The 24912-nt window shown below is 44.6% G+C and overlaps 2 protein-coding genes across 13 annotated transcripts; both read right to left on the bottom strand.

The window, feature by feature from the left end:
- Positions 1–1115: 1115 nt before the first annotated feature.
- On the bottom strand, positions 1116–8455 carry znf217 (zinc finger protein 217). 4 transcript variants are annotated; one of them, XM_078089481.1, is made up of 6 exons: positions 8146–8455; positions 4804–6182; positions 4558–4665; positions 3086–4441; positions 2886–3000; positions 1116–2741 (listed from the first exon to the last, which is right to left on the bottom strand). In XM_078089481.1, exons 2-5 carry the CDS (start codon positions 6134–6136, stop codon positions 2888–2890), a joined length of 2910 nt encoding a protein of 969 aa, XP_077945607.1. In that variant the 5' UTR covers positions 6137–6182; positions 8146–8455; the 3' UTR covers positions 1116–2741; positions 2886–2887. The 4 variants fall into 4 exon arrangements, with proteins under 4 accessions (XP_077945607.1, XP_077945601.1, XP_077945595.1 ...); XM_078089475.1 differs by having other exon boundaries at positions 7860–8410; XM_078089469.1 differs by lacking the exon at positions 8146–8455 and adding an exon at positions 7682–7944.
- A 4200-nt stretch (positions 8456–12655) lies between these two features.
- On the bottom strand, positions 12656–23886 carry bcas1 (brain enriched myelin associated protein 1). Of its 9 annotated transcripts, none has more exons than XM_078089452.1 (12): positions 23626–23886; positions 23417–23485; positions 23083–23167; positions 22124–22248; positions 18777–18908; positions 17895–17951; positions 17518–17553; positions 17054–17263; positions 14647–14766; positions 14468–14548; positions 14015–14224; positions 12656–13615 (listed from the first exon to the last, which is right to left on the bottom strand). In XM_078089452.1, exons 2-12 carry the CDS (start codon positions 23456–23458, stop codon positions 13535–13537), a joined length of 1179 nt encoding a protein of 392 aa, XP_077945578.1. In that variant the 5' UTR covers positions 23459–23485; positions 23626–23886; the 3' UTR covers positions 12656–13534. The 9 variants fall into 9 exon arrangements, with proteins under 9 accessions (XP_077945578.1, XP_040049743.2, XP_077945584.1 ...); XM_040193809.2 differs by having other exon boundaries at positions 22124–22338; positions 23626–23885; XM_078089458.1 differs by lacking the exon at positions 14468–14548.
- Between the last annotated feature and the right edge of the window lie 1026 nt (positions 23887–24912).

Here is a 24912-nt window from a genome sequence, read left to right as displayed (position 1 = left end):
TGATTACCAAGGCCCATGGGCGATATGCACTAATGTGAGCTAATGCAATAGATTACACAGTGCAGGCCCAGGGGAACAGACAGCAAACAGATGTGGTCTACTCAAAGGGGGAGTAGGACGGGGGGGGGGGGTTGGAAATCAAAGTTTAAAGTGTTCAACGGGCTGAAGATTGTCGTGTGCATTTTGTCGTTGTGTACAGAACCGCCTTGATAGATTCTGTCAGTCTTTTCTGTTTATAGATATGAGGAAACTCAACAATAGTGTCGCTCCGGTCTCGTGGAGGACATGACCGGGCTTCTCTTAAGCTTTATTTTTCATGGGGTGAAGACTCGCCGAATCAAAAGGCAACGTGCGTTGCCTTCGACTACTGACAGGCAACACGTGTGTGACGTCGACAATCAGGCCGCGGCCTAAAGGTGCAGCATTCAGGTCAGAGTCATTCTCAAAAACAAAGAGATCAGCACAAGCCGCTGCTTTTTTTTTTGTGGTGCACTTTTTTGAAATGAAGGTATGGAGGCGAATAGATGCTCCTGTGGTTACAATAACTGTTCAATGATTCCATTCCAAACCTGGCCACGGTGATCTGACTTAGAACTCACTGTGCTGCATGTGTAGGTCTGCTGTTGAGCCTGAACTCAAGGTTTTCAAACCACAATCTGACATGGCTGTGCGTTAAAGTTTGTATGTGCTACCATCTGGTGGTCAGTGTGGGTTTTGGACGGGAAAAATGCAACATAAGCCATTTATTCTTTGCTCCAATGGAAGTTATTCCACACGTCTTCTGCAATTTTCCATTTATTCTTTGCGCAAAGATTTTTTTCTTGAATTGGGAGTGGGACTGATGCATGTGGACGATCTTTTCTTACATGTTGTGTAAAAACAATTGTAAATGCATCTTAATTAGATCCAGACTTGTCTTGTAATTTAAAATTGAAGGTGCCATTGCAGGTATAATACATACCTGTAGCTGGAATACTTGTATTAGGCTACAGGTATGTGTGACCTCTACACCCTAGAGGATGTGCCAATTGAAGACAGGTTTGTCAAATCAAGATATCATTATCAATTTCAGAACACTGCAGGAAGTGGTACATCAGTGAGTCACACAACACGCAGCTTTTCGCCTCACTTTATTATTGAAACGTGTCATACAAATCTCAAACAATATTTTCATTTTTTACATAACGTACACAAGTAATGTGAATACCAAACCAAAGTAAAAGAAAAAATAACTTAACCCAAAGCCTTTTCAAAAGTGGCAAAAACACAAAATGACAACAGACTAAATGGCTCATAAATGAGTTAACCTGAGACTTTGTTCACAGTGTGTAATCTATCAAGGCCTTAAATCAAGATCAGCTGCTCCTGTATCTTTATTTTATTTTTTTTTCAAACTACACAGCGATGCAACATCTGCAAAGACCACTTGGATCATCTGCTGCCACCTGAAACTAAATAACCCTTAAGACTGCATAGTAAGGCGAACCTCCTGAAAAGTGACTAAATGTGCAGCCTAAATAATACAGCATGACAATTTAATACCCAAAACGGAACGTGTCAAATTTGGTACATGTCACATGTCAGCTTATGGATTTGAGAGTCCACTAAAGCAGATGATTTCCAGAAGACAAAAAAAAAAAAAGACCAGGAAAAGACTGGGTCGATACCACGTGTGTGGAAGAACTCAACCCGGCGGAGCAGTTAATTGTAGACCAGAGGTTGATATGGACTCTGCAGCAGTTGATCCGCACCTCATGGGTCTGCGTTCCATGTGGCGCCTGGCACCCAAAACACACACACACACACACACACACACACACACACACACACACACACACACACACACACACACACACACACACACACACACACACACACACACACACACACACACACACACACACACACACACACACACACACACACACACACACACACACACACACACACACACACACACACACACACACACACACACACACACACACACACACACACACACACACACACACACACACACACACACACACACACACACACACACACACACACACGTCCCTGCAGTTCTACCGCGGAACATCGGGCCGTAGTCGACGAGCGGCTCGGCTGGCGTGAGAGCTGCTGCAGCTCTGCAAAAATAATGGCGTCCAGGGGACAAAATGAGGTAGAGCACTTTGACGTACACGGGACTCGTTACCAGGGTTCGTTTGTAAACCTCTGGGCCTTTGAGTTATTAAACAGAAAGATCCCAAACCTTCAGTGCATTGGAGAAGGTGTGGGGGGTGAATAGTGCTTAATTACTGCCTGGACATAAACGGTAAGTGAATGAAGCAGCAATTTCTTAGCAAGTTTTTACTTTATACAATCTATGTACCGAAAGCTTTCAGGTACATTTATATTGTCCCACGTGCAAGTTTACCGCTATGTCACAGACACTTACAGATATCTGAACATTAGTGTGGGTCAAATATGGATCAAGCAACAGTTCTGAATGCAAACAAATATCACAGTGCACACCAGTGCAATACCTTTTCCGAAAGAGAGATGCTCGGCACTTTTTCATTCCAAAAATAAGAAAAATGTACAATGAAGGCCTCATCCATGAAATATCTATGCAACGCAATTTCCCTCTATTGAAAAAAATTATAAATTAGAGGAACATAGACACTTTGAGCGTGAAACATCTCTTAATCTTCAACAAATTCTCCAAGTTCTCCAGAATAAGGGAGCAGCAGCAGGATCTAGAGAGAAGGAAAATATACCTTTTATATTTTCAAATTAGGACCTGATTGATTTATATCAAGTACCAGGTAAACTATTCAGGGTTTGAAAATAAAAAAAACCAACTAAAGAAGCTCTAAATTGCATATAAAATATGTTTCAACCTTTATGTAGTTTTGTCAGTGGTCCCGTGGCGTTGATTAGGATAAGGGCCCGACGGGTCTCTCCTCTGAAGGCTGGGCAGGGGGGGTAAGTGTTGGTACAGCAATGTTCTGCCCCCTGAGGAAACACCCGTCATGTTAACCCTACAAACGGACGGGCTGTGAAGACATAAAATGAGCAAAGCAGCTCCACTAACACATACCTGCTCTCGGATTGGCCAGGCCTCCGTGACCCGGGTTGGCCGGCGAGCCGTGATAGAGAGACGCCAGGTCGCTGGGGGTGTAGGAGCGCAGGAGGTTCATCATGCCCCACTCAGAGTCCAAGCCTCCCCCGATGGCCGCCGACGTCGTCTTCAGAGCATCCAGGGCGTCGGCAACGGTGGAGGCGCCCGGCATTTGTGACGGCGCTTTCTGGCTCCTCCCCGAGAGGAGCAGCCTGTTGGACACGTTGCCCGCCGGCCCCCTGAAGCCGGGCTTCTCGCCGCCGTCCGCTTCCCGGCCTTTGGGCGCCGCGTACTTCAGCCTCTTGCTGGAAGGCTCCCCGAAATCGATCTGGGGGAGGCTCCCGAACCGGCTCGACAGGCACAGCCTGGCGGCGTCCGAGTGCCAAATGACGCTCCTCGCCGGGTAGCTCCTCTCGCCGATTCCCACTCGGTCTGGGGGCGGGGCCGACCGGTCGGCGGCGTACTTGCTCCCCGCCGTGGACCTCATCATGAGCTCCGTGTACCTGGAGGACTCCGGGCCGGGATGCGTGTGCTGGGTGTCGTCCGCGGCCCTCTGCGCGGGGGAGCGCTTCGGGGGGGGCGGGGCGTAAGCAGGCGTCTTCTCTTGGGGTTTTGCAGGTTGAGGGGGCGGCGACTGGGTGCGACGAGGGTGGCGCCGGTCAACCAGCGGAAGCGGGCCGACGTCTCTGCCTTCCAGAGCGGGGGGGCAGCCTGTGTGACGCTTCTCTTTCAGGCTGCCGAATCCGCTGCTTTTTGCAGGCTCTGACTTGTCTTTATGGCTGAGCTTCTTGTGCATGATCAGAACCTCCGGGTACATGGTTTTATACGCACAAAGCGAACAGCCGAGTGGGATTAATGCGTTTCTGGGTTCCGCACTGGCAGGAATGGAGATGGACACTTTTAAGGACAGATTTAACGGGCCCTCAGAGTTCTCGTATTTTATCTCCTCCCGTTCCACCTTCAGGTTAACGGGTTTGGGACACTTGACGGCTGCGTCAGTCACGGTGGAAGCAGACGCGGTGATTAATTTCTTATACTCGGCGCTCGTCTGTACGGGTGGCTTGCCGAGCTTGCTACCTTTGCTATCAAATCCGTCCTCCGGTGCTCCGTTGGCGGACGATCTGGCGCCGGGAACCCAGAGTTTGGATCTATTTGGGGCAGGATTTTCATTGTCATTTGCAAGTTTTCTATCGTCGGGAGACGGCACTGAAGGCACAGGTCTGCTGGGAATGTCTACGGAAGGCTTGTCCTTGTGACGGCGATCCAGGTGGTATTTGAGTGAAGTCTTCTGGGCCGCGGCGTAGTCGCAGTAAGCACACTTGAACGGTTTCTCACCTGAAAAGAGCAAACGGTGCAGTTAGGTGCATGTTTAAAACATTAGCCACAGAACAAGGCTCGCAAAGTACGATACGTGATAATTGTGGGTGTGTGTGTGCGTGTGTGTGACATACCTGTGTGAGTCCTCAGATGAACCGTGAGGTAATAGCTTGATCGGAATGATTTGCCACAGTAACTGCAGGCTTTCGATCGCACCTTCGATCGGTCGAACCCGTCTTCACCTTTTGAAAGACGAATACGTAAATGAACACACAGAAAGGAATAAGACTCACACAAGTCACAAGCGGTGTTATTGTCCCACCCATCAGCAGAGGGAGCACTTGGTTTTCCAGCTTCTACAGCACAATGAAGACAGTTACCTGGAGCCATGTTGTCGTTGAGCGCGGCCTCCTCCAGACCCTCCTCACAGCCCTCCTCCGTGTGCTCAACGGAGCCCGCTCTGGACAACTTCCCGTCGGCGGATAAAGTCGGGCTCTCCTCGCCGCCCCTCTCCCGCTTGTGGACCCTGGAGTGGAGGACCAACTGGTGGTAGGTCCTGAAGGTCCTCTGGCAGTCCTCACAAGTCGTTGGCCTTTCTTTCACCTTGCTTTTTTGCATCAGAGACCGCCGCTGCGGGGCCGCGTTCTCCGCCGCGGCCGGCTGCTGAGGCCGGAGCTCCCTCCCGAGGACCCCTTTGGCAGCTTTGTCTCCCTGTCCCTCCGCCCAAATTTGACTCAACTCCTCCTTGTCGGAGCCGCATTCTTCGTTGTCCGTGCTGGCCTCCTGGCCGATGTCTTTGATGTTGTTCGGGCCGACCGCCACCTTGCCCTTTGTGGCGAGTTGCCACGCCTGGTAGGTGTTGAAGGGATCCAGCTGGGCAATCCACTTGGATGACCTCTCATCTCGCAAACCACTTCCCGGAGATCGAGGCCTCAGGTTTAGACCGTGAAGGAAAGTTTCCTGCTTGGCGAGGGATTCGGCGGGCGCGTCCATTTTCTTCTCGTCCGCGTCTTTATCTCGGCCGGGCTCCGACTCTCGATTGTGCACTTTGCTGTGCTCCGCCAGGCTGCCGTGGTCGGGGAAGAAAAAGCCACACACCATGCACATTTTGTAAACAGTGACAACGGGTTCCGAGGGGAGGTCCTGGGCGACGCCGTTGACGGTGCCCGGGGCGTCCAGGTCCTGCTGGGCTTTGCTCTTGGCCCCGGGCCTGACGTGCATCTTCATGTGGTTCTTGAGGAACCACGGCTCTCTGAACCGCCGGCCGCAGACGTTGCAGCAGTAGGTGAAGTAGTCCTTGTGCTTCCTCATGTGGGTCTCCAGCTCGGCGGCATCGTGCGACAGCTGGCCGCACACGATACAGCAGTGGACCTCCTCTTTGTCAACGGGGCAGTTGCTCTTTTTAGGCCGGGCTCGCTCTCCGGGGATCCGGAACTCGGCTTCCACTCGCAGCACGGCCGGCTCGAAGAAAGTGGTCGGGTGCTGCGCCAACACGTGGGGGCCGAGCTCGTCCTGATGAGTGAAGGTCTGATCGCAGAACATGCACAAGAGCGGTGCGCTTCCTCCGGGTTGCAACACAGTCTTTTCTGAGTAAATGGCGTGTGGCGTCATGCTGCAGCCAGGCCCCGGGACGCTTGCATTGTTACTAGTGAGGATATCTTGGGCAAGTCCATCGGGGCTCTCCACAAACGGCGGCAGCGAGTGAGTCGGCATTGTCCTCTGGGAGGTGGAAACCACCACGAGGATCACTTGGTCCAGACTAGGAACGTGAAAACAGCGAGAGGGGGAAAGTGTGTTTAAGCTTTGCCGAATGTGAAAACAGGATCAGGTAGCTGCTTCATAACTTGAGATCAAATCTGTTTAAACTTCCCCACACAGAAACAGGAAATGTATCTTTTTTAGCAATCAACTGCATAGAACTCACTCAACCACTCATTTCCTGTAGCGGGACATTAATAAAACAACAGAAGAGAATAAGCAATGTTTTTCTTAATCAAAAAGGCATTATTTTTGTTTAGTTTGTCGAGCAATCGACCACAGAATTTGGCAAACTTCATATTAACTTAATGGAGCTCATCTGAATGCTGTCATGTGTTTTGTTTGAAAAACAAAAGAATAATTTGTGAGCTACACTGTTTTTAAAGTGAACACTAATAGTTTAAATTTGACAACAATTTGTAGAAGTTTGAATAAAAGCATATTTAAATACCGCACCAATAAAACCACTTAAAAACAACAAGAACAACAACACCACCAACAACTTTAATCCTCAGCACCATCTTGTTCCACAGAAAGTCTCACCACAAACAAACCTTCAACAACAGCCAGAAACATGCTGGTCTACTATCTAACTTTACACATAACCTTTTGTTTTGTGACACTGTGTCTCCCCCTCCCCACCCCCCCTCCTCTTGTGTCCACAGTGTCCCCGTGGACAATCAAACTGTCTCACTCTCAGTCTGATTGGCACAAAGCTGGAGACGCTGGACCAGTTGGAGCAGAAGAAGAAGAAGAAGAAGAAGAAAAGGGGAAGTTACACCCGTTGAAACAACGCGAGTCGCCGATGGGCATCGAGTCATTTTCAAGTGAAGCGCCTCTAATTTATCTTTATTATTTAATAATGCGCCCAATTTGAAGCGCTTATTGATGAACGTCTCCCGTGGACGTGGTGATTTAACGCAGGTGAGCCTGCGGGCTTTGTGTGAGGCACACGTTGTTATTCAAACAGCTCTCCGCAATTAACGTTGGTAGCGTTAAAGAGGGGAGGGGGGGGGGGGGGGGGGCGCTAAAAGTTAGGATTATTAGATTAACCGTTTAGTATTAAAGTGCACTCCCCCCCAAAGAGGCTTGGTTATTACATTTCTACCTGTGTATAATAAGCAGAGCACGAGGTGTTGATTGGGGGGGGGGGGGGGTTGTCTTCATTCACGTTTCACCGACGGATCCAAAACACGGCAGTTTTAATTTAACGCTACAACAACAACAAAAAACACGTTCCAACGACAACGTTCATTTAACAGGCAACACGGTTAGGATCAACTACCCCCCTTCTGCCCCCCCTCCCCTGATCAGTGCTGACGTTGCTGCTTATTGATTTGGTTTCAACGCCGGTTCGTAACACTCGACCCCCCCCCCTCGTCTCCGATTAAAGTAACGTAAACTCCAGACAAAAAAAAAACACGGTTCCGCCGGGACGCCCGAGCAGGTCAAACGCTTCCCGTCCGCCGAGAACACTTCGAACCAACTGCAGAAACTCACCGAACAAAACCTCGCCAGCGGAGAAGAGTTTCCGGATTAATAATGACACTGATACTACGGAGCGGTTTGTGTGAGCTGCTTCTTCATTCCGCGCGCGCGCGCGCACACACACACACGCACACGCGAAGAAGAAAAATACGTAAAAAGACGCGTTTTCTGGAGGAGGAGGAGAGCTCACCTCTTAAATTGTTTGAATGTGAATCATATTTGTTCTACTTGGCGAGTCGTCCCTGTGCAGCTGTTGAGCTCTGATGCGCGCTCACTCTCTCTGGAGGGGGGTGGGGGGGGATGGAGCGCGTGCACGGCAACCCCGAAAGAAACCCTTAGGGAAAGTCACGTGGTCGCGAACAACAGATACAAAGGGCCGAGTTCACATATGTCGATACTACGGCAATAAAAAAAAAAAAATATATATATAAACAAATAAATGAATACGAGGTTGTTTTTTCACGAGCTCTACTTACCAGGATGGTGAACCGGTTTAACAGTCATTTAATCACTGTCGTGTGCTAACACTCGGGTTGCACTTCCATAACACCACTCGATCTAATATTGTGTTTTTCTCCCTGTGCTTAGTTCACGCACCGCGGGCTCCGCTGTTCAATAACGCGTATAAAATGCTACTTTAATGGGTGTAAACTGTCACGGAGCGCGTTCCTGAGCCTGATTAGAGATCAGAACAAGCGCTGTTTCTCGTGTTGTCCTCCCGATGCAGCCCTCCACCTCCCTGAAGAAGTGGCCCTTCCTCTTCTTCTTCTTCTTCTTCTTCCTCTTCTTCTTCTTCCACGCTCACACGTCATGCATCGGCTACCATGTGGAGATGGGGGAGGGGTGCTTCCAACTTTTCACAGTTACATGAGGGCTTTTTTAGTGTGTGTGTGTGGGGGGGGTGTTGCTGCAGAAGCAGGTTGGTTGACTTGTGACAAAATTTAACTTCCTCCACTTTATGAAGCATGGAAATGTAACACAGAGCAGCCTGTGGGATTTGCTTTAGGCTGTCGCCTAAACTTAAATGTGATGGAGCCACATGCTCGGTGCAAATGTGAAATGTTTGATCTCAGAAGAAAGACAATGCTTTCTCCGTTCTCCGTTTAAGATATAAAGACATTTTTTTTCCAAAACTCACAATACTCTATTTAACTAATTCAAGTGATGATTCAAAAAGATGACAGGCATAACGGAGATAAACTATTTGGTTCTTTAAAAAAAAAAAAAAAGAAGAATACACTTGATTCAACGAGGTAAAGAACACCACCTACAGTAGCACCCGCTGACTCGTGTGAAGCTGATTACCAGGCCCCTCCTCCACCCTGAAACCCTTCCAAAGAGACACCAGGCATGGATGGTCATTTAAATCCATACATTGTGCTAACCAATGAGGATATTCAGTGGACTACAGGGTACATTCTTTATTGGGACACAAACACCCCGCTATCCGCGAGGACGCAGCGTCTGAAAGAAAGCAAAAGCAACAGTGAACAAAGACAAAAAACCTCACTCGGATTAGGCGAGGTTGTTGCCTTATCCTCCCTCTTGTGAAGACTATTATAGTGTTTGCCTGTGTATTAATAAATCAGATGAACCTGTTGGTCTCTTTATGAAGCGATCAAAAGTTGATCTGCGGGTTGGACAAGTTTACTACGGCGAATGCAGTGAATGTGATTATTGTGCAAGTGCCAGCAACCATTAAAGAGACATTGTGCCCATCAAATGTTAGCTGATGTCAGACACAGAGTTCCATTGTTTATTTAATCTGATCCAATATGGATTTAAATGAACCACGTGTTCTCTGGGTTCCTTCTGTAAAAAACAATTACATCCCACATGTGATGCCCTAAATTATTACATATCTTTTCACCCGGCCTGATTCCTTTCCCTAATGTCCTTGCCTCGCCCTGAGATCCTGTTACACAAACATATCTAGTATGTTAATCAAAGGCACCACATGTGTCACATGGAGGCCTCCCGTTCATTTCCTATTGTTCTGTGGCCACAAAGGCTCTGGGAGAGGCTATCAATCAGTTTGATGCCTCTGGATGATGAAATTGCCAGGAGATGTTATAACCTATAATAAAAAAAGCATTATGTGGAGGTGGTGGCAGTTTGGGTTTAACCAGATATTCGTCCACTGGATGAACATTTGTATCACAACTTATACATTTATGAATTAGCCTTAATTTCCCCCCTCGGGCCGTGATAACAGCAACAAGTACACAAACACTGTTTGCTCTCAACTGATTTAATTAACTTTGTGATATTGTTTGAATTTATGCTGATTTATTTCCACAACCACAGTTTTTTGGTTACAGATCATTGCACAGAAAAAACAAAACATGAATGCCTTCAAACCGAAAGCAGCGCATTTAAAGATAGAGAGAAGAAGAAGAAAAAACGGAATGCCTGAACGAATACTTTTGTGACCGACAGCCTGATAGGAACTAGATCACAAAATGGGGAAAAGCTGCAGCGGCTTCTTCTTGTCTCGGTGTGTCAGGAGCAGCTGACCGCATTGTTGTCTTCCAGATTCACAGCCTGCCTTCTTGCATAATCCCGGTGTGGCTCCTGAGAGACACTGATAATATATAATCTCCTTTCTCACCCCTGTGTTTATTCAGTGAAACCAGCTGTTGTATTTTTGATCATGGAGGGAAATTACATCAGTCACTTTTCTGAGGTCGGCACGTGATATTTTTGCCTCTGCATAGCCGCGTGTTGAAGAAAGACATTTATTTTTCTATTTACGTGGTTACTCGTATAAAGCAGAAAAAATAAAAGCGTGTATTGCAATGGACAGAAAATAGAATAAAGAAGAAACGGTTACTTTAATAAACAGATGAGCAAAATGCATTTACCCTGGTGAATATTCAATACTTACTTATAATATATTTAATTTTCTCTCAGTTGCTTCTTGAATTAGAATATACGTGTTTCTCTTATCTTTAAAAGCTGGACAAGCTGGCGTACTGGTATAATGATTCCTCTGACCTCAATCTCCTCTCCAACAGTAACCACAAAGACTGAGATATGTCCCTTAAAATGTCATCTCTTCTCTGGAGACACAGTTAAAATAATATATTTGTCTGTAGATACGTCACAGATACTCCATCATGCCCATCCTAAAGGTACTTATTAGTCTTCAACCTAAAATCATTCGTGTTCTGCAGTGAAATCTGCACCATAATCCACATTCATAGAGAATTATCTTCCATAAGAAAAAACGTTTTTTTTCAATATCTACCACCCTTCTGGTGTTATTGAACCAGCACAGTAAGTCTTAAAATTCTTATATCTTCCCAGTCCAACCGGCTGTGTTTCTGTTCACTGCAACACACTTTTAATGAACCACGTACAAAAAAAGAGTGTGGAATCAGTAGAGTGAATAATCATGTCACTGATTTGATTACCAGGCAAAGGTTCCAGGGCACAACATCAAATAACAGTGACGTCATTCGTAGCATTCGCATTATCAAACTTACAGGTACCTTTTGTCTCTCCAGCAGGATGTAACGGCCCCCTGAAAAGACCCCCTGAAAGTCACATGGGAGCATTTGCATTAGAATGCAGAGCCCACAGACACACACACACACACACACACACACACCTCAGGCCTGTGGGACCTGGTTAGAGTGACTCACACTCACACTTGCCTGTAGAATTTACTGCTATTAATCTGTTCCGAATCTGCGACTACCGTCCTCCCCACTGGTCCCTGCGTCCCCCCCCCCCTAACGTTTGCTCAACAGAACAGACCTTTTACCAGCGAGCAGTGCCGTGATCCACATTAGTGCTGACAGCGGGCCTCCTGTCAGGCCTCCCTGCCCACTGTTCCCTTGTCCCCCCCCCTCCCCTCCTCTAACCCCACCAACCCCCCATCCACACAGGCACGGCCATTGTCCCGGGATGAACCGCAGCAACCCGGCGGGTCAAGCAGATCTCGTGCAACCGTTTCCATATCAAGCGAGACACCCGGCTCGTCCCCGTCTGTGAACCAGACTGTACGGTAAAAGGTTTCCCTTTAAACTAACACTCGCGCTTCTGGCGCAGTGCATGTAGGGACTCGCAGCTGCTACATTATTGGCACTGTTTTTTCACAGAGTGAATTTCCCAATAAAAGCGTGAAAACATGGGGAAGCGGCGGTGAGTTGCACTGTGGGTACTGTCAAGTGTTTTATTTTAGGAGAATGTTAGTTAGTGGTGAACTTCACACTGTACAGCAATACAGTTGGCAAAGAGTCACATATTCCTCTTAACAATCCCCAGAGGAGAGGACTTGACCACATGGATTAAACTGTGCAGGCAATACCTCACTGTTTCCCCTTAAGTGCCATGTCAATTACTTTAATGCACAATTTAAAATGATCACAACCATCACAGAGGGTAACGCAAAAAGAGTGCGTTTCGTTGATAATAAAGGTGCAGCGTGAGTTATGCCTTTAAGGGGGCCGCGACTCATGACATAATACTATTTAAAACACATCCTCCATCATTGGAATTACCTCATAAATGAAAATAGAGTATGGGAGGCTTTGCTTTACCTGAAACAATTCCTTAGATCTCGTTTAACATCTTTTTATCTCTAAGGTGTCTCTGAATGTAATATTTGGTAGTGACGGACCGCAGACGGCTCTCCGTCCATCAGGCGGGCGGGCGGACGGCGGGCGGCTCTGAGGTGAGTTTTGGTTTGTACGGCCCTGCCCGTCATCACCGTCACTTGTTTTTCAGCCAACAAAATAAACCCATGGGTGAGTAAGGCTGGCAGTATTTCCACCGACGCCCAAGGTAGGACTCATGTGTCACGCCTTATGAGTTTAGTTTAGTGTGAATTAAAATATTTATTATAAGATTTGATGTGTGATTTTTTATTTTTTTTTGCCAAACTTACTGAGGTGCATATTTTGGCAGATGCCGAATGCAACAGCCGGTTATTCTTCACGGGGTTTCTCAGTTGCCGCGTACACACATGAAGATACAACGAATGATAAACAGGTTTATTGTCTTCAGGATAGCTGAAGTTACACACACGCACACACATGCATACATCAAGCAAGGCCACCAAAAGCGTGATGTTAATTGCTGACTGACGCTACAAGACTTCCACTGAGTTACATGAGACAAAGTTCAAATGTAAAACTAATCAACTGTGAGTCATTAGTAAAAACGTAGCACAAAGACACATCTCTCAGATGCATTTTTTTTACGCATATAGCCAGTTCCCCATCACCCTCGATACAGATACTTGACTGCTAAGTGCTTCTTGTTACACTAAGATGCTCTTCTTATTTGCTCTTTTCAGAGCTGTTAATGTTAATATATCACATATGGATTTAAGTGCGATGCAATTTCGTGGGAACCTCTGCACGGCCACAGCTGCGTGATTTTCTTTTGTGTGAACTGTAAAAAATAGAACCTTTTTTAAATGTTTTTTTTTGACAAACACAAAGCTAAAAGCGATGCCTTTTACCTTCTGTTTCATGTGCAAGAACAGAGAGAAGTTACATTAAATGTCTGTAGAAAAGATTTCACACTGATTTTGCTATACTTGTCAAGGCACGGGGTCCAAACACAATATGTACTGTATATACTGTAAATATCTCAACAACCTCACCATGGACCATTTCAAATCACCACTTGTGCAACTACCTGCTGTGCGTCTTTCTCACTACTTGCCTTTGCCTTTCCGCTCACTATTCCGTGCGTATTGTAACTTATGAACAATAACAAAATCAAAATGTAGTTAAAGCAATTCTATAAGAGTTTAAAGAATAATGAGACAGATGAGGCACATGAAAACCGAGTAAGGGCAAGAAAAAGAGAAGGAGTCTGTACAGGGAAACTTCACTCTCGCTTTTGGTTTCATTTGACCTTCTCGGGTACCGGAGCGACAGCGAGCGTCTCTGTCTGGATCCCGGCATCTGTCGAGTTACGCTTCTGGCCCTGAAATTTAAATGGGAAACAATGTGTCATTGCAATATCTGCTTATCCTTTCTATAAAGACCCTCGGGATCCATGCTAAATCTGAATATGTAAGCCATTAGATATTCATCTACATTTCTATTGCACTTCCTCAATTTCTCACTAGTATTGTTTCATGAAACTAAACAGCCTAGAACGCTGTGTGAAATATCAGATCTCTGATTCAAGTCAAACTTAAAAAGTCATTAAAGCCAAAGTGGACAAAAAAATTCACAAATTCAAAAACACAGCCCAACATTTTAGCTGCTTAATGAGAGGCTTCTGCCACCTAGTGGAGACAAATCCTCATAAAAGTACAAGTTGCAGTATCATTTCAGTTCAAAATGTAAATTCTAAAAGGACAAGTGAGCCTTTCCTTACCAGAATTTTAAAGAACTGATGGATGGAGTTCCTCTTCTCCAGTTTCTTTGGCGCCTTGGCTGCATCACCTGCGGCCTGGGAGGCCACTGAAGCAGGTTTATTATCTACCACGGCCTCGGATGACTTGGCTGCTGCTTTGGGTTCCTCCTTGGCTTTCACTGTCTCTGGGGCTGCAGCCGGGGCAGGACTCGCCTTTTTGGGATCAGCGGCCTGTAAGTGTTGAAGCGGTGCATTATGAGGGACTGAATTTATTCCAGTGCTCCACATGTTGAGATCAGATGTAACGTGTTAAGCTCTTGGATGCAGCAGAACATCACGGGCGATGTGTATAGAAGCGCGGTTAGGAAATGTCTCTGACAAAAAGTAGTTAGAGAACTTCAATACCAGATGTAATTGCTGAAATTACTCTGGAATAATCTATCTATTCTCCAGATGCAATTTTACTGTATTTACCACTCCAGTTGTTCTCCCGAGGAGACGAACTCCACTTGTGGAGGCCGCCTGGACTTTTGTGGTCATGTGGTCTAATAGGACCTCAAAATTCACATAAATATATTACTTTGTGTACTTAAATTATTCTACAATTCATACTGAGACATAAAAAAAACATAAAGATGTGAACAGCCCCTTACTTTAGGCTTGAAGAGAGAAAAGAAGGAGGATGTTGAGGCAGTTTTCTGTGCTTCCTGCACAGGCGGCGGTTCTGGTTTCGCTGCAGCCTCCAAAGTGCCAGCTTTTGAAGAATCCACCTTCTTTTATCAAAACAGCAGAAAAGAAAATACACATGAGGTACGGAAGCGTTAGGACCAGCATTGAGGCGGACGGAGTACGGGGAAGCATTTGCCACCTGTGAAAAAAAGAAGAGGTAAGGGCAGAGATTCCAGGCAGAGTCAGAGCAGAAAGGAGGTGAAAGAATCTGTAAGTGTAGAGATCCGCAGAATCATGCACATAGGTATATAATATTACTGCTTGCAAGGGAAGAAATAAAAGGAAATAGTAAAGTGAATGTCTCCACTGAAGATTCCTCCCTTGAATGATTGACCCATAGGGAAATGAGGGAATTCGCTTTATTGCCAAGTGATGAGAAGACCGTTTTTAATATCTTTCCTATGCTGTATGATGCAGGAGACTTTTGACTTGAAGTTTCATTAGGAATTGAAACAGCTTAAAACCATATTTGGGCTCCATGCAAAAGTTACCATTTGTTTCTCTTTAACACTAATAAACTATTTAATTTGTTTATCCAACAAAAAATAGCTTAAAAACTGCCAATAAGTGAATCTTTTCAGCATCGGACAGAGCAATGCTGTTTAACAGACAGGCACATTTAAGCCTCTGTGCTAAACTAAACTAATCTAATCTAATCTGCTACTAGCTGACGCCTCAAATTTAACAGAGGCAGATGAGAGCGTTCTTCTCATCTAACTCTCGACAAGGAAGCATGAAAGCAGAAGATCCCAAACTGTTGATTTATCTCCGCCGCTACCACGGGCTGTGGTACATCTGCTACCATCTGCACGAAAGGGGAATTATTTATTTCCCTTTTTTGCATGGTGCATGATGCAACAGAAATTTACAACAGGCTGGGCCACCTGCTCTGCTGAGTCATGGGGGTCAACATTATTTTCACTCTGAGCAAATGCAGATGAACAACAATATGTCAATTTCATGGAATGCAATTTTTTTTGCAGTGTTGTACATGGTGATGCCAAGATAATCACATAATCTACCCCTTATAAAAGACTTAAGCCCCAAATGAACAACTGTCCTTCGATTTACCTTGACTTCTACAACAACTGGCTCAGGAGCTTCCACTGGTGTCTCCTGCAGAACAAAGCTACTTTTTTATTCTGAGATGCAAAGTAAAATGGACAAGGAAACGTGCTGAAATGTACTTAATCTGGCCGAATTTTCTGACCACAAATGTAACCAATTATATTTATTTCAATTATAATTATAAGATGATTCAAAACAAGAACCACTGCACTCGTGCATTAAACACATTAGCAAGCCATGAATACATCTGAGAAGATTGGGCATGCTCTCTGGATTACCTCTACTTCTACAACTTGTTGTACGTCTACTTCAATGTCTGGCTTTGGTGGGGACTCCTTGTTTGTCTGCAGGACGGTGGGGGAAATGTTATTGTTAGTAAAAAGCCAACAGAACCGAAAAGGAAAAGAAATGTTTGCATTTTGTAATTTGAATGTTAGCCTGACAATGGACGCTAACTATAAGAATTGGTTAAAGGAATAATGTGACATTTTTGTGGAAAATATTATATTTCACCAAAAGTTGGCAGGTCAAAACCTTTCTCATGACCGTAACTTAGCACAGCATAAATACTGGAAGACAGTACTGCTCCTTCCAAAGCACACAAAGAGCCTTTGTTCTCGGCCAATTGTCCGATTCTAACTCCATACTTAGCTTACAGAAACGATGGTGGTATTGATCCCCTCGTCTAAACTCTTGGCAAGTAAGCCAGATAGTTGTACGTCCCAAAACGAAACACAATGTTACTGATTAATTCACTAATGCAATTTAAATGTTGGGAACATAAAGTATTATGGAAAAATGGTCTGTAGTAGAAACAGCTGCACTAAGGCGAGGCCCGTTTGACCGAGGAACTGGCTGCAAAGTCAACATTTTGAAAGACTTGCAAAGAACAAAAATCTGATTGGCCTGGATATGGTTCAAAACTATGTGCATATCAGCTGACACGATCACTGCAGGTTCCGATATGGAAACAGCAAGTTGTCCTGTTTCAGCCTCTTCCAGACAAACCAGCTCTTGTTCAGTAAGTAACAGGATGAGCCACGGCCACTTTGAGAATATAATAATGTGACACTGTACCACTGCTGGCAACTTGAGGGGGCATTGTCTCCACATGCTGAAGCACCCTGGACCTCACATGTCTCGTCACGTAGCAGTACCTCATATTCACATATATTTCTGTTATAATCAGATTTCTCCGTGGACTCACTGAAAGTCTCCATGAATCACCTACACCATCTTGTCTTGTCTTCGCTGTTAATTTACCTTTGAACGGAAAAATTTGCTTAGAGTTGCTGATTTTCCTTTGGAGGACTGGGGTTGCTTGGCAACAGCTTTTGCTTCTTCTCTTGGTGTGGCCTTGACAGGTTTAGCAGCTGGTTCTGCCTTGATATCCATTTTCGGTGGCTCTGGAGGAGGTGGCGGTGGGATAGACATTCCTTTGGGCGCTGCAGGCGGCTCAGATACTTGTGCGACCTATTCAAGAGAGAGAGGTTGTTAAAGTAATGCACGGAGTCACCTTTAACACTATACGCCTGTTACACAATGACAAAGCAGTGATTGATTCAGTTTAGCAACTAAGTATTCATCCAACATAAACTATCACAAATTGAATTAGTATGCAACATTAGAAAATAAAGTAGAATTTCTGAAACTAAACTGAAACCAATATGGCCCGACAAACATATGCTTTTTAGGGAAATAAAACACTATTTGGGCAATGAGCTCACGGTAGTGGTTGCTGCTGGTTGGTTCTCCTTCTGGGACTATTTTGCAACAGAAAAAGGGAAGCAGTGAGAAATAACGTTAAACGTATGCAAAAAAAAACATGCAAAAAAGCTTGTAATGTCCTATAAATAGTTTGGAGAAGCTACTGGTTAAATGTTTTTGGGCATCAGAGAAATCAAACATACATTCATACAAGGCATGTGGCAAAAAATTACATTACTGAGCTCACTGATCTGGCTTTGTTAGCAAAAACATTTGTGATATAAAACTGGTTATTGAAACTTATAACTGGGAACTCTGCTGGGAAATCCCCTGGTGGTACCCTCATAATGAATGAATCATTTAAAATCACACAATCCTTCATAAACATCTGCGTCACCTGGTCTTTTATGGCAACAGGAGCAGCTGTTTCCTTTTTGGTTATTTTGGAAGTCGTCTGTGCAACAAGGAAAGAACAATTAACCGCCTTAAATCACTTGTATTCACGTCACACAATACGTTGAATCTCAATTTGACGAAAGCGTCGAGCTGCAGTGTAAAACAGGATCAGCGCGAATGCAGACATGGGCCTTTATGATAAGCTGACTGAGGCACCCTGAGGTCCCCCGACAGAGCACATACAGTACGTGCGCTGTCATTGTGATAGCCATTGTGCTCCGGGGACGGCGTAGGCCTGCCCTCGCTCCATCCTCACAAATCTCAACGTCCAAACGCACAGGCGTCCCTTGTGAGCTCACGCGATGGGCCGAACAATAGGCCCCCACATTCCCGCATGTTCAGAGACTCGATTAGCATGGGGCTAGTGCGATGGTAACTCTTTAAAACAGCATGGATCCCAAAGACGGCACTATGAAGAGCCAAAACAATAGCTGCTTGTATGCTTCTCCATCAGGCGCTGTGGTCATTGCACATTTTGCCATGGATACCTTTGCTGCCATAAACATTTTTTTTAATAAACATATATATATATATATATACCTCAACAACAATAACAATATTAAGAAAAAGAGTTGAAAACCTGTTAAAGCAACGGGTTTTCATGAAGTTCTGCAGTAAAAATTCAAACACCAGTTAACGTAATCGTTGTTTAGCGGTCGTCTTCCTTCTGTAATAGCTGGTTTTAATAAAGGTGGATTGTTTTTTTTAAACGTCTGATCAAAGCAATTATTATTCAATTTACTCCCCGGAATCTAATTTTACAAGCAATTAGAAATACAAAGTGCATACAAACCACACATAATTCTGAAATTGTGTCACTTACTAGAGATTTGAAGAAGTTCATAACTGGATTCTCTTCTGGGTTATTGTCCTCCTGGTTTCCCTCGTCAGAGTCTAGAGTCACACTCTCTGGCTCCGTCAATGATTCTGACCCTTGCTTTTGCTTAGCTGTCTCCTATACACCATCACAAAGAATTAGCCTTTGAGTATTGCGTTAGAGCAGCGTGGCTTATAATGCAAGCAGTGAGGGTCTTAATCGCAGCATTGAGATGGGAGTACACAATTCCAACCATGCCTCTGCCTACTCGGGGCACTGTCAACAATCGGCCTTTTATCAATGCGTGTGTCCCACCCCTCACTCATTGATATTCAACAATGTGTGAGAGTTTTGCCCGGAGAAAAGAATGTCAGGAAACGCAAATACCTTTGCTGGGTTTTGATGCTGGGTTATCGTTGACCAACTCTGATTTAAAGATCATTAGTGAATCTGCTAACGTTCAAATGTCTAATTCATTGTTTTTCAAAGTCATTAGTGGCCCTACTTTTTTGAAAGTAGGTATTATTTGTCACCTGACACCGACCAAAGGAATGCAAACAGATGATGAAGAAAATCATGAACGGTTTCATTTTTCATTTTATTGGAAAATCAGCAAGTGTTAATAAAGCATAAAAAAACAGAGGGACTTGCTTGTTATGATAAAACACAAATAATTTTACAATTGGGTTGTAATTACTTTCGCATCAATCATTTAACACATTACATCCTGGAGGCAGACCAATCATTTTCAACAAAAAAGTTCAGACAAGGATTTTACTGCTTTGGCGCCACATGAACAGTAACCGTGATACTGTATCCTAGTGAAGGAAGCATTAAACTACCAGGCCTATTCGTCGATTCTTCAACAACTGATTTACACGCCGACTGCAAACTAACAGCTAAAGCTTCCATGTCTGTTCTTGTGACACTTTGTGAGTCCACTGTTGGATCTGATGAGTTCACACTTGATTCCTTCTCTGCATCCTCTTCAGCGTCTTCCTCTACAAAGGCCTCTGGTGACACCTCGTCTGAAGTCACGAGGCGGCCGTCAGCTGAGAAGACGTCCTCGTTAATGATTTCTTCCACAATGGCCTCAAGGACAGCGTCGAAACTCTCTGACATAGCCTCATCCAAAGTGGTAATCTGGGAGACATCCACCGCAGAAGTATCTGTTTCATGCATTATCTGTCTCACAGCCCCGTCTTCAATTGTCTCCATGGCGACGATCTGCGCGCTGGACTTTGGTCGGCGCTCGAGATGGCTCAAACTCCTGGAATTGGCTGGTACTTCTGCCGGGGCGACGTTCTCGTCTCTGAGTCTCTCTTGGACCGAAACGCAAAGCTCGGGCTCTCCCGTGGCGTCCATCGGCGGCACATCTGCAGGCTCCTCACCAGTGTTTGTGGCGTCTTCTGCTACTGTTTCAGTTGCATTTGATAAAGCCTCTGCAGTGACCCTCTTAAAAAGCTCCTCTGCAACAGCAATGCTTGCTTCTTGGCCCCCTGGAAGGCCTGCAAAAGTTGACGCGGTGATCACCTCCTCTATCAGAGGTAAGCCTTTGGCCGCTGCAGCCTCCCGAGGCAGGCTGCTAGATTCTTCTCTGAAGTCTTCAGAGAGGGCATTGATTGCCGCTTCCCACATTGCCTCAGCACTGTCTTTGGCAAGTACGGGACTTGGTTCTGCTTCTTCATATCTTTCTGGTTCCACGGGAAGCTCCTCAATGATGGCAGGCTTATTGGGAGCCTCTGCAGTGATGATGTCATGCTCAGGGCAACTATCGCACTTCTCTGAGGGCTCGTCGTCCAGTTTTGCTTGTTGAGGTGTTTCTGGTACAATCTCCGTTGCAACAGCATCATCAGCGGTGACCTCCTCATGGGCAGATTCTGCCTTAACTAGAAGTGCTACTGCAAGACGGGCAGAAGAATGCTCTGCGGGCGCATCGTGGTCTGCTGGTGCGGGATCAGGTGCCTCGCAAACAACCTCAGAGATTGTCTCCATCAGCGCGGTGGCTGAGGAACGAACGGCATTTGCTTTCCGGGCCTCAGTGGACTGATGTTTGGCGGTTTCAGTCTGCACGGCATCGACTGACGTGTGTCCAGCTCCTTCGCCATTGTCTCCAGTAGCTACTCCGTCTGCAAGCACTGACGAGTCCACAGCAGCAAAGCCGGTGGACTGAGGCGCATCCGCAAAAACCACCTCAACACAATCTGCCACCACTTTAGGAAAGCTGTAATAGACCTCCGATGCCGATGTTTCTCCAATGTTATTTTCCTCTGCAACTGTTTCCTCTTCAATCTCGGATACTTTTGGGTTAAAACCTGGTTCTGCAGTGATGTTTGACTCAGTTCCATCAAGTTCTGCCCGTTCCAGTCTGAACACCATATTTTCATACATGACCACCCCCTCATTGATGGTCCGAGCGGCCTGGTTGTCGGAGGACTCCCCGTTATCCTGAACAATGACGCGGGCCGACACATTTAGAGGGTCTTCTTCAGTTGATCCAGTCTCCATGGAGACTGCTTCTTCATCAGGAACCTCGTTATCGGTGGTTGCGACTTCCTCGTTCTTATACGTTTGTGTCGAGATATCTGCCTCAGTTGTCCCGTCTGTTTGTGTTGATGTTTCAGCTTTTCGAAGCCGACACTCTACGCTGTCTAGGTGCACAGCGATCATCGCTGCGGCTGCTTCTTCTCCACTTGAGGTTGACTCCTTGATCATAAAAAACCATTTGCGTTTAGATTTTAAAAAAAACAACTGTGTTTTTGATTACGGGACACATATGACAACCGTGTGTTTCATTACCTTGTGACTGAGAACAATTAAGTAAAGAAATTAGGTTATTTTTTTCTTTTTTTTAATTTGTATTTTGGCTTAATTGAGACGTTAAATTCATGTGAGGTAGTCTGACATGCAGATTTTTCTGTAAATTGGAAAACCTTCAAATATTGGACTGGATTTATTCTAGCTTAACCTGTGTGAACAAATCCTTCAATGCAGTCCCTTTACTTAATAGGAGCTGATTTCCCTTCTAATCGTGTCTCTGATCTTTTATCAAAAATGGAATGCTTTCTACTTGGCTCAAAAATATGCAGTTCAATTTTTTAAAAACAGCTAAATAATTTTCTGAAAATGCTGCGCCATTTAGTTTTTGTGTAACACTGCTCAAGGAGTAACAACTGGATTTCTTTTCCAGTCGTGGATAAACTCTTATTTGTCAGTAGAACGTGTGTAGAGTCCAAATAAACAAGGCATCCAAGCAACTCAGACAACACTTGCTTTTTTAATCTTTTCATAGAATTTGTTGCCAACGAGACAAATATGGAATTCACCCTTCAAACAAGGAAAAGTGTACTCACCGTCTGTAGATTGGTGGCAGGGAGACTAACATCCGTTTGATCTCCTTCACTTTCCCTGACCTCTTCCTTGTGGATGACGATTTCAAGGATTTCAGAAATAACTGGAGCGTCAGCAGCTTTACCGTCTAATTCCACAACGACAAAATCATTTGGTTCAATCGCACGCTTTAAAGAAGACGACTCGCCATTCTTCTGGACTGCGGCCTCACCGTTAGCTGCAATGAAAACAAAACAAAGAATCGATAATAAAAATGTGAATAAAATAAAAAAAACTCACTCATTTGCACACAACACATAGTATCCAAATGTGTAGTTTTTTCTAAACTGTCAAAATGTCACCTAGTTTGTATTCTTGTGACGTGAACTCCCTCTTATCCAATGATTACTTGTGTGTCTAAATGTGTTTTACCAAAGAAAGTCACAGCTGTCACCACTTTCACATGTCAATGTTGACTCCGATGTTAAGCTCTTTGCATGCAACACTAAACTCATGAGTGATATCAGCTTGTGCGATGCTCAGTGACATTATTATTGTTGTCTCCAGCGTCAACATTAGCTCTTGGACAAAGTCCCAGTGGGGATCCTACAGCCACTGCAAAGACAACCACAAACCAACCGCTCCATGACGGGACAAACAGTGGCTACTTGTCAATATCTAAGCGACTACGCCTAAAGTTTACATTGGAAGTCTCAAGACAGAGGCTGGCTAGTGAGTCACCGTGCTGACGGAGCCTTTTAAAGTCCAAAAGACTAATCCAAAACACACACGGGAAGATCTGCTCATGTACAGTGTTTTCCCACCGAGCGAGATACAATGAAACAGATCACAGGGCATTAATCTTCATTCAGTGGCACTGTTAATATTTTACCACTATTTCACAGCTGAATTCGTATCACGTTTTAGTTTTCCATTAGTTATTTTAAAGAAAAGAGAAAAATAAATTGTAAATAAATCTCACCAGAAATCTCCAAGCCGTTAGATGAGAGGTTCGCAGAGAGGCCGTTCGCTGATCCATTTATATGCTTCTCAGGAATTCTGCCGTTCTATAAAATATAATGAAGAAATGCCTGTTTGTGCTGACTCCACAGCTCATGAGACTTCGTCTGCAGTGGGTTGCAATTTCAACAGTTTCAACAGTGGTTTTGACTGTAAAGGAACCGGATGAGGAATCCAGCATTTTGAGAGAAAAAACGAAGCAACTAGCATCCATTTTTCCATGTGATCCCAACCACTGATATAGAGGCAGCAACATATATACACTACAGGATTACAGCTTTTGAATAGAATGTTACCCTGTTCTGCAGTTCTTTGTTCTTGGAGTTCTCGTTTCCCATGTTTCTCCACAGATAACAATGACCGATCTGAAACACAAAGGGAAACAAGTAGAAATGTAGTTGGGTTGTGTTGTAAAAACTAGAAAAAAACTAGAAAATATACACCGGAGATTAAAAAATGTGTACATCTTATATCTTCTTAACTAAGTATGAATGAAACGTCTTACCTTGTTGCACTTCTATAAGTCCAGCAAGCGATATCCTCCTTCAAAAAAAAGATTGTGTCCGTCAGAGAGATGTGCTTCCTATTCAGGGTGTATGTGGGCTGTTGGTAGCAGCCTATATACACACTCGTGTGCTTTTAGGAAAGGGTGGGACCGTTTTTTAAGTAATCAATTGTTTTCATGCAGTAAAAAGCCCAACAGAGGGTTCGTGCACTTTAATGAGCTCATGGTAATCTCACTGTGAATTATCTGAATAACCCCCCCGACATGATTATGTAGGGGCCCTCTAATCACTCACACACTGTTGACGCAGCACATTTTTGTAACAGGATGTATGTTAAGGATATTGGCGTGTCACACTTTCAGACTGCCAAAACAAAAATACATTCTGTATTGGCCTGATTATTTTAATATTTCTAAGTAAAAAATGTTGTCATGTGGGTCCTTATTAACAGTTACATGTATTTATATAAGTACAAAGTATTGTTTGGATATTATTTGAGAAAATGCTTTTTGATTGCCAAGGAACAGCTATCTGCTTCATTATCACAGTTAATCAAGAAGAACAAAGAGCTCTGTAATGAAATCATCGGTCTTTACAGACTTTCACAGGGTCGTATGTAAATGTCTTTAAGGGCCTTCCACTACATCGATGCAAACAGTCCTGTCTGAGACGAGTTTACAGATCAAAGACAAACAGCAAGTCCATCAGCTGACTACATGCTTCTTCTACGAGTCTCTTCTGCTTCTGCTTTTTTTTTAGTGCTTTTGACAATAAATGTGCTCTGATCATGTTGACAAAAGCATCTTTATGCAAGTCAACCAAACAGGTCTGAGTGTGTTTTCACCACAAAAGATTACAAAAATGAACGTCAAATGTGCAGTAGGCCATTTATTGACCTTATTATGATACGTCTTGGAATCCATGAACACAATGTCTCAATTGTAGCCTATGGCCTGCACATGGAGGTGGGAGTTGGATTCCCCTGTTGGGATTGTGCACATTTGACTTCATACAAGGCCCCGCTGAGGGACCTCGAACAAACTTCTCATGATGTATTAACGCACACGGCAGACTACTGGTTTCAGTAGCACTACACTGCAAAAATCCACCTCACTATAGAACTATAAACATTTAGTCAAAATAATTAATTTCTCATGATACTGCCAGCTTGCACAAGCCTTTGCAGCCAGTCAAAATTGGATTCAATTGAGCGGTGCTAGCTCTGTAGGTGTATTCAGTAAATATTTGAGTTTGGGTGAAGTACTGTTTGCTGTAGATACATTACA

This window comes from Gasterosteus aculeatus, chromosome 2 (genome assembly GCF_964276395.1).
Source record: "Gasterosteus aculeatus chromosome 2, fGasAcu3.hap1.1, whole genome shotgun sequence".
Lineage (NCBI taxonomy): Eukaryota > Metazoa > Chordata > Actinopteri > Perciformes > Gasterosteidae > Gasterosteus > Gasterosteus aculeatus.
Note: the sequence above shows the minus strand (reverse complement) of the source record. Positions and strands in the feature narration are given on the sequence as shown.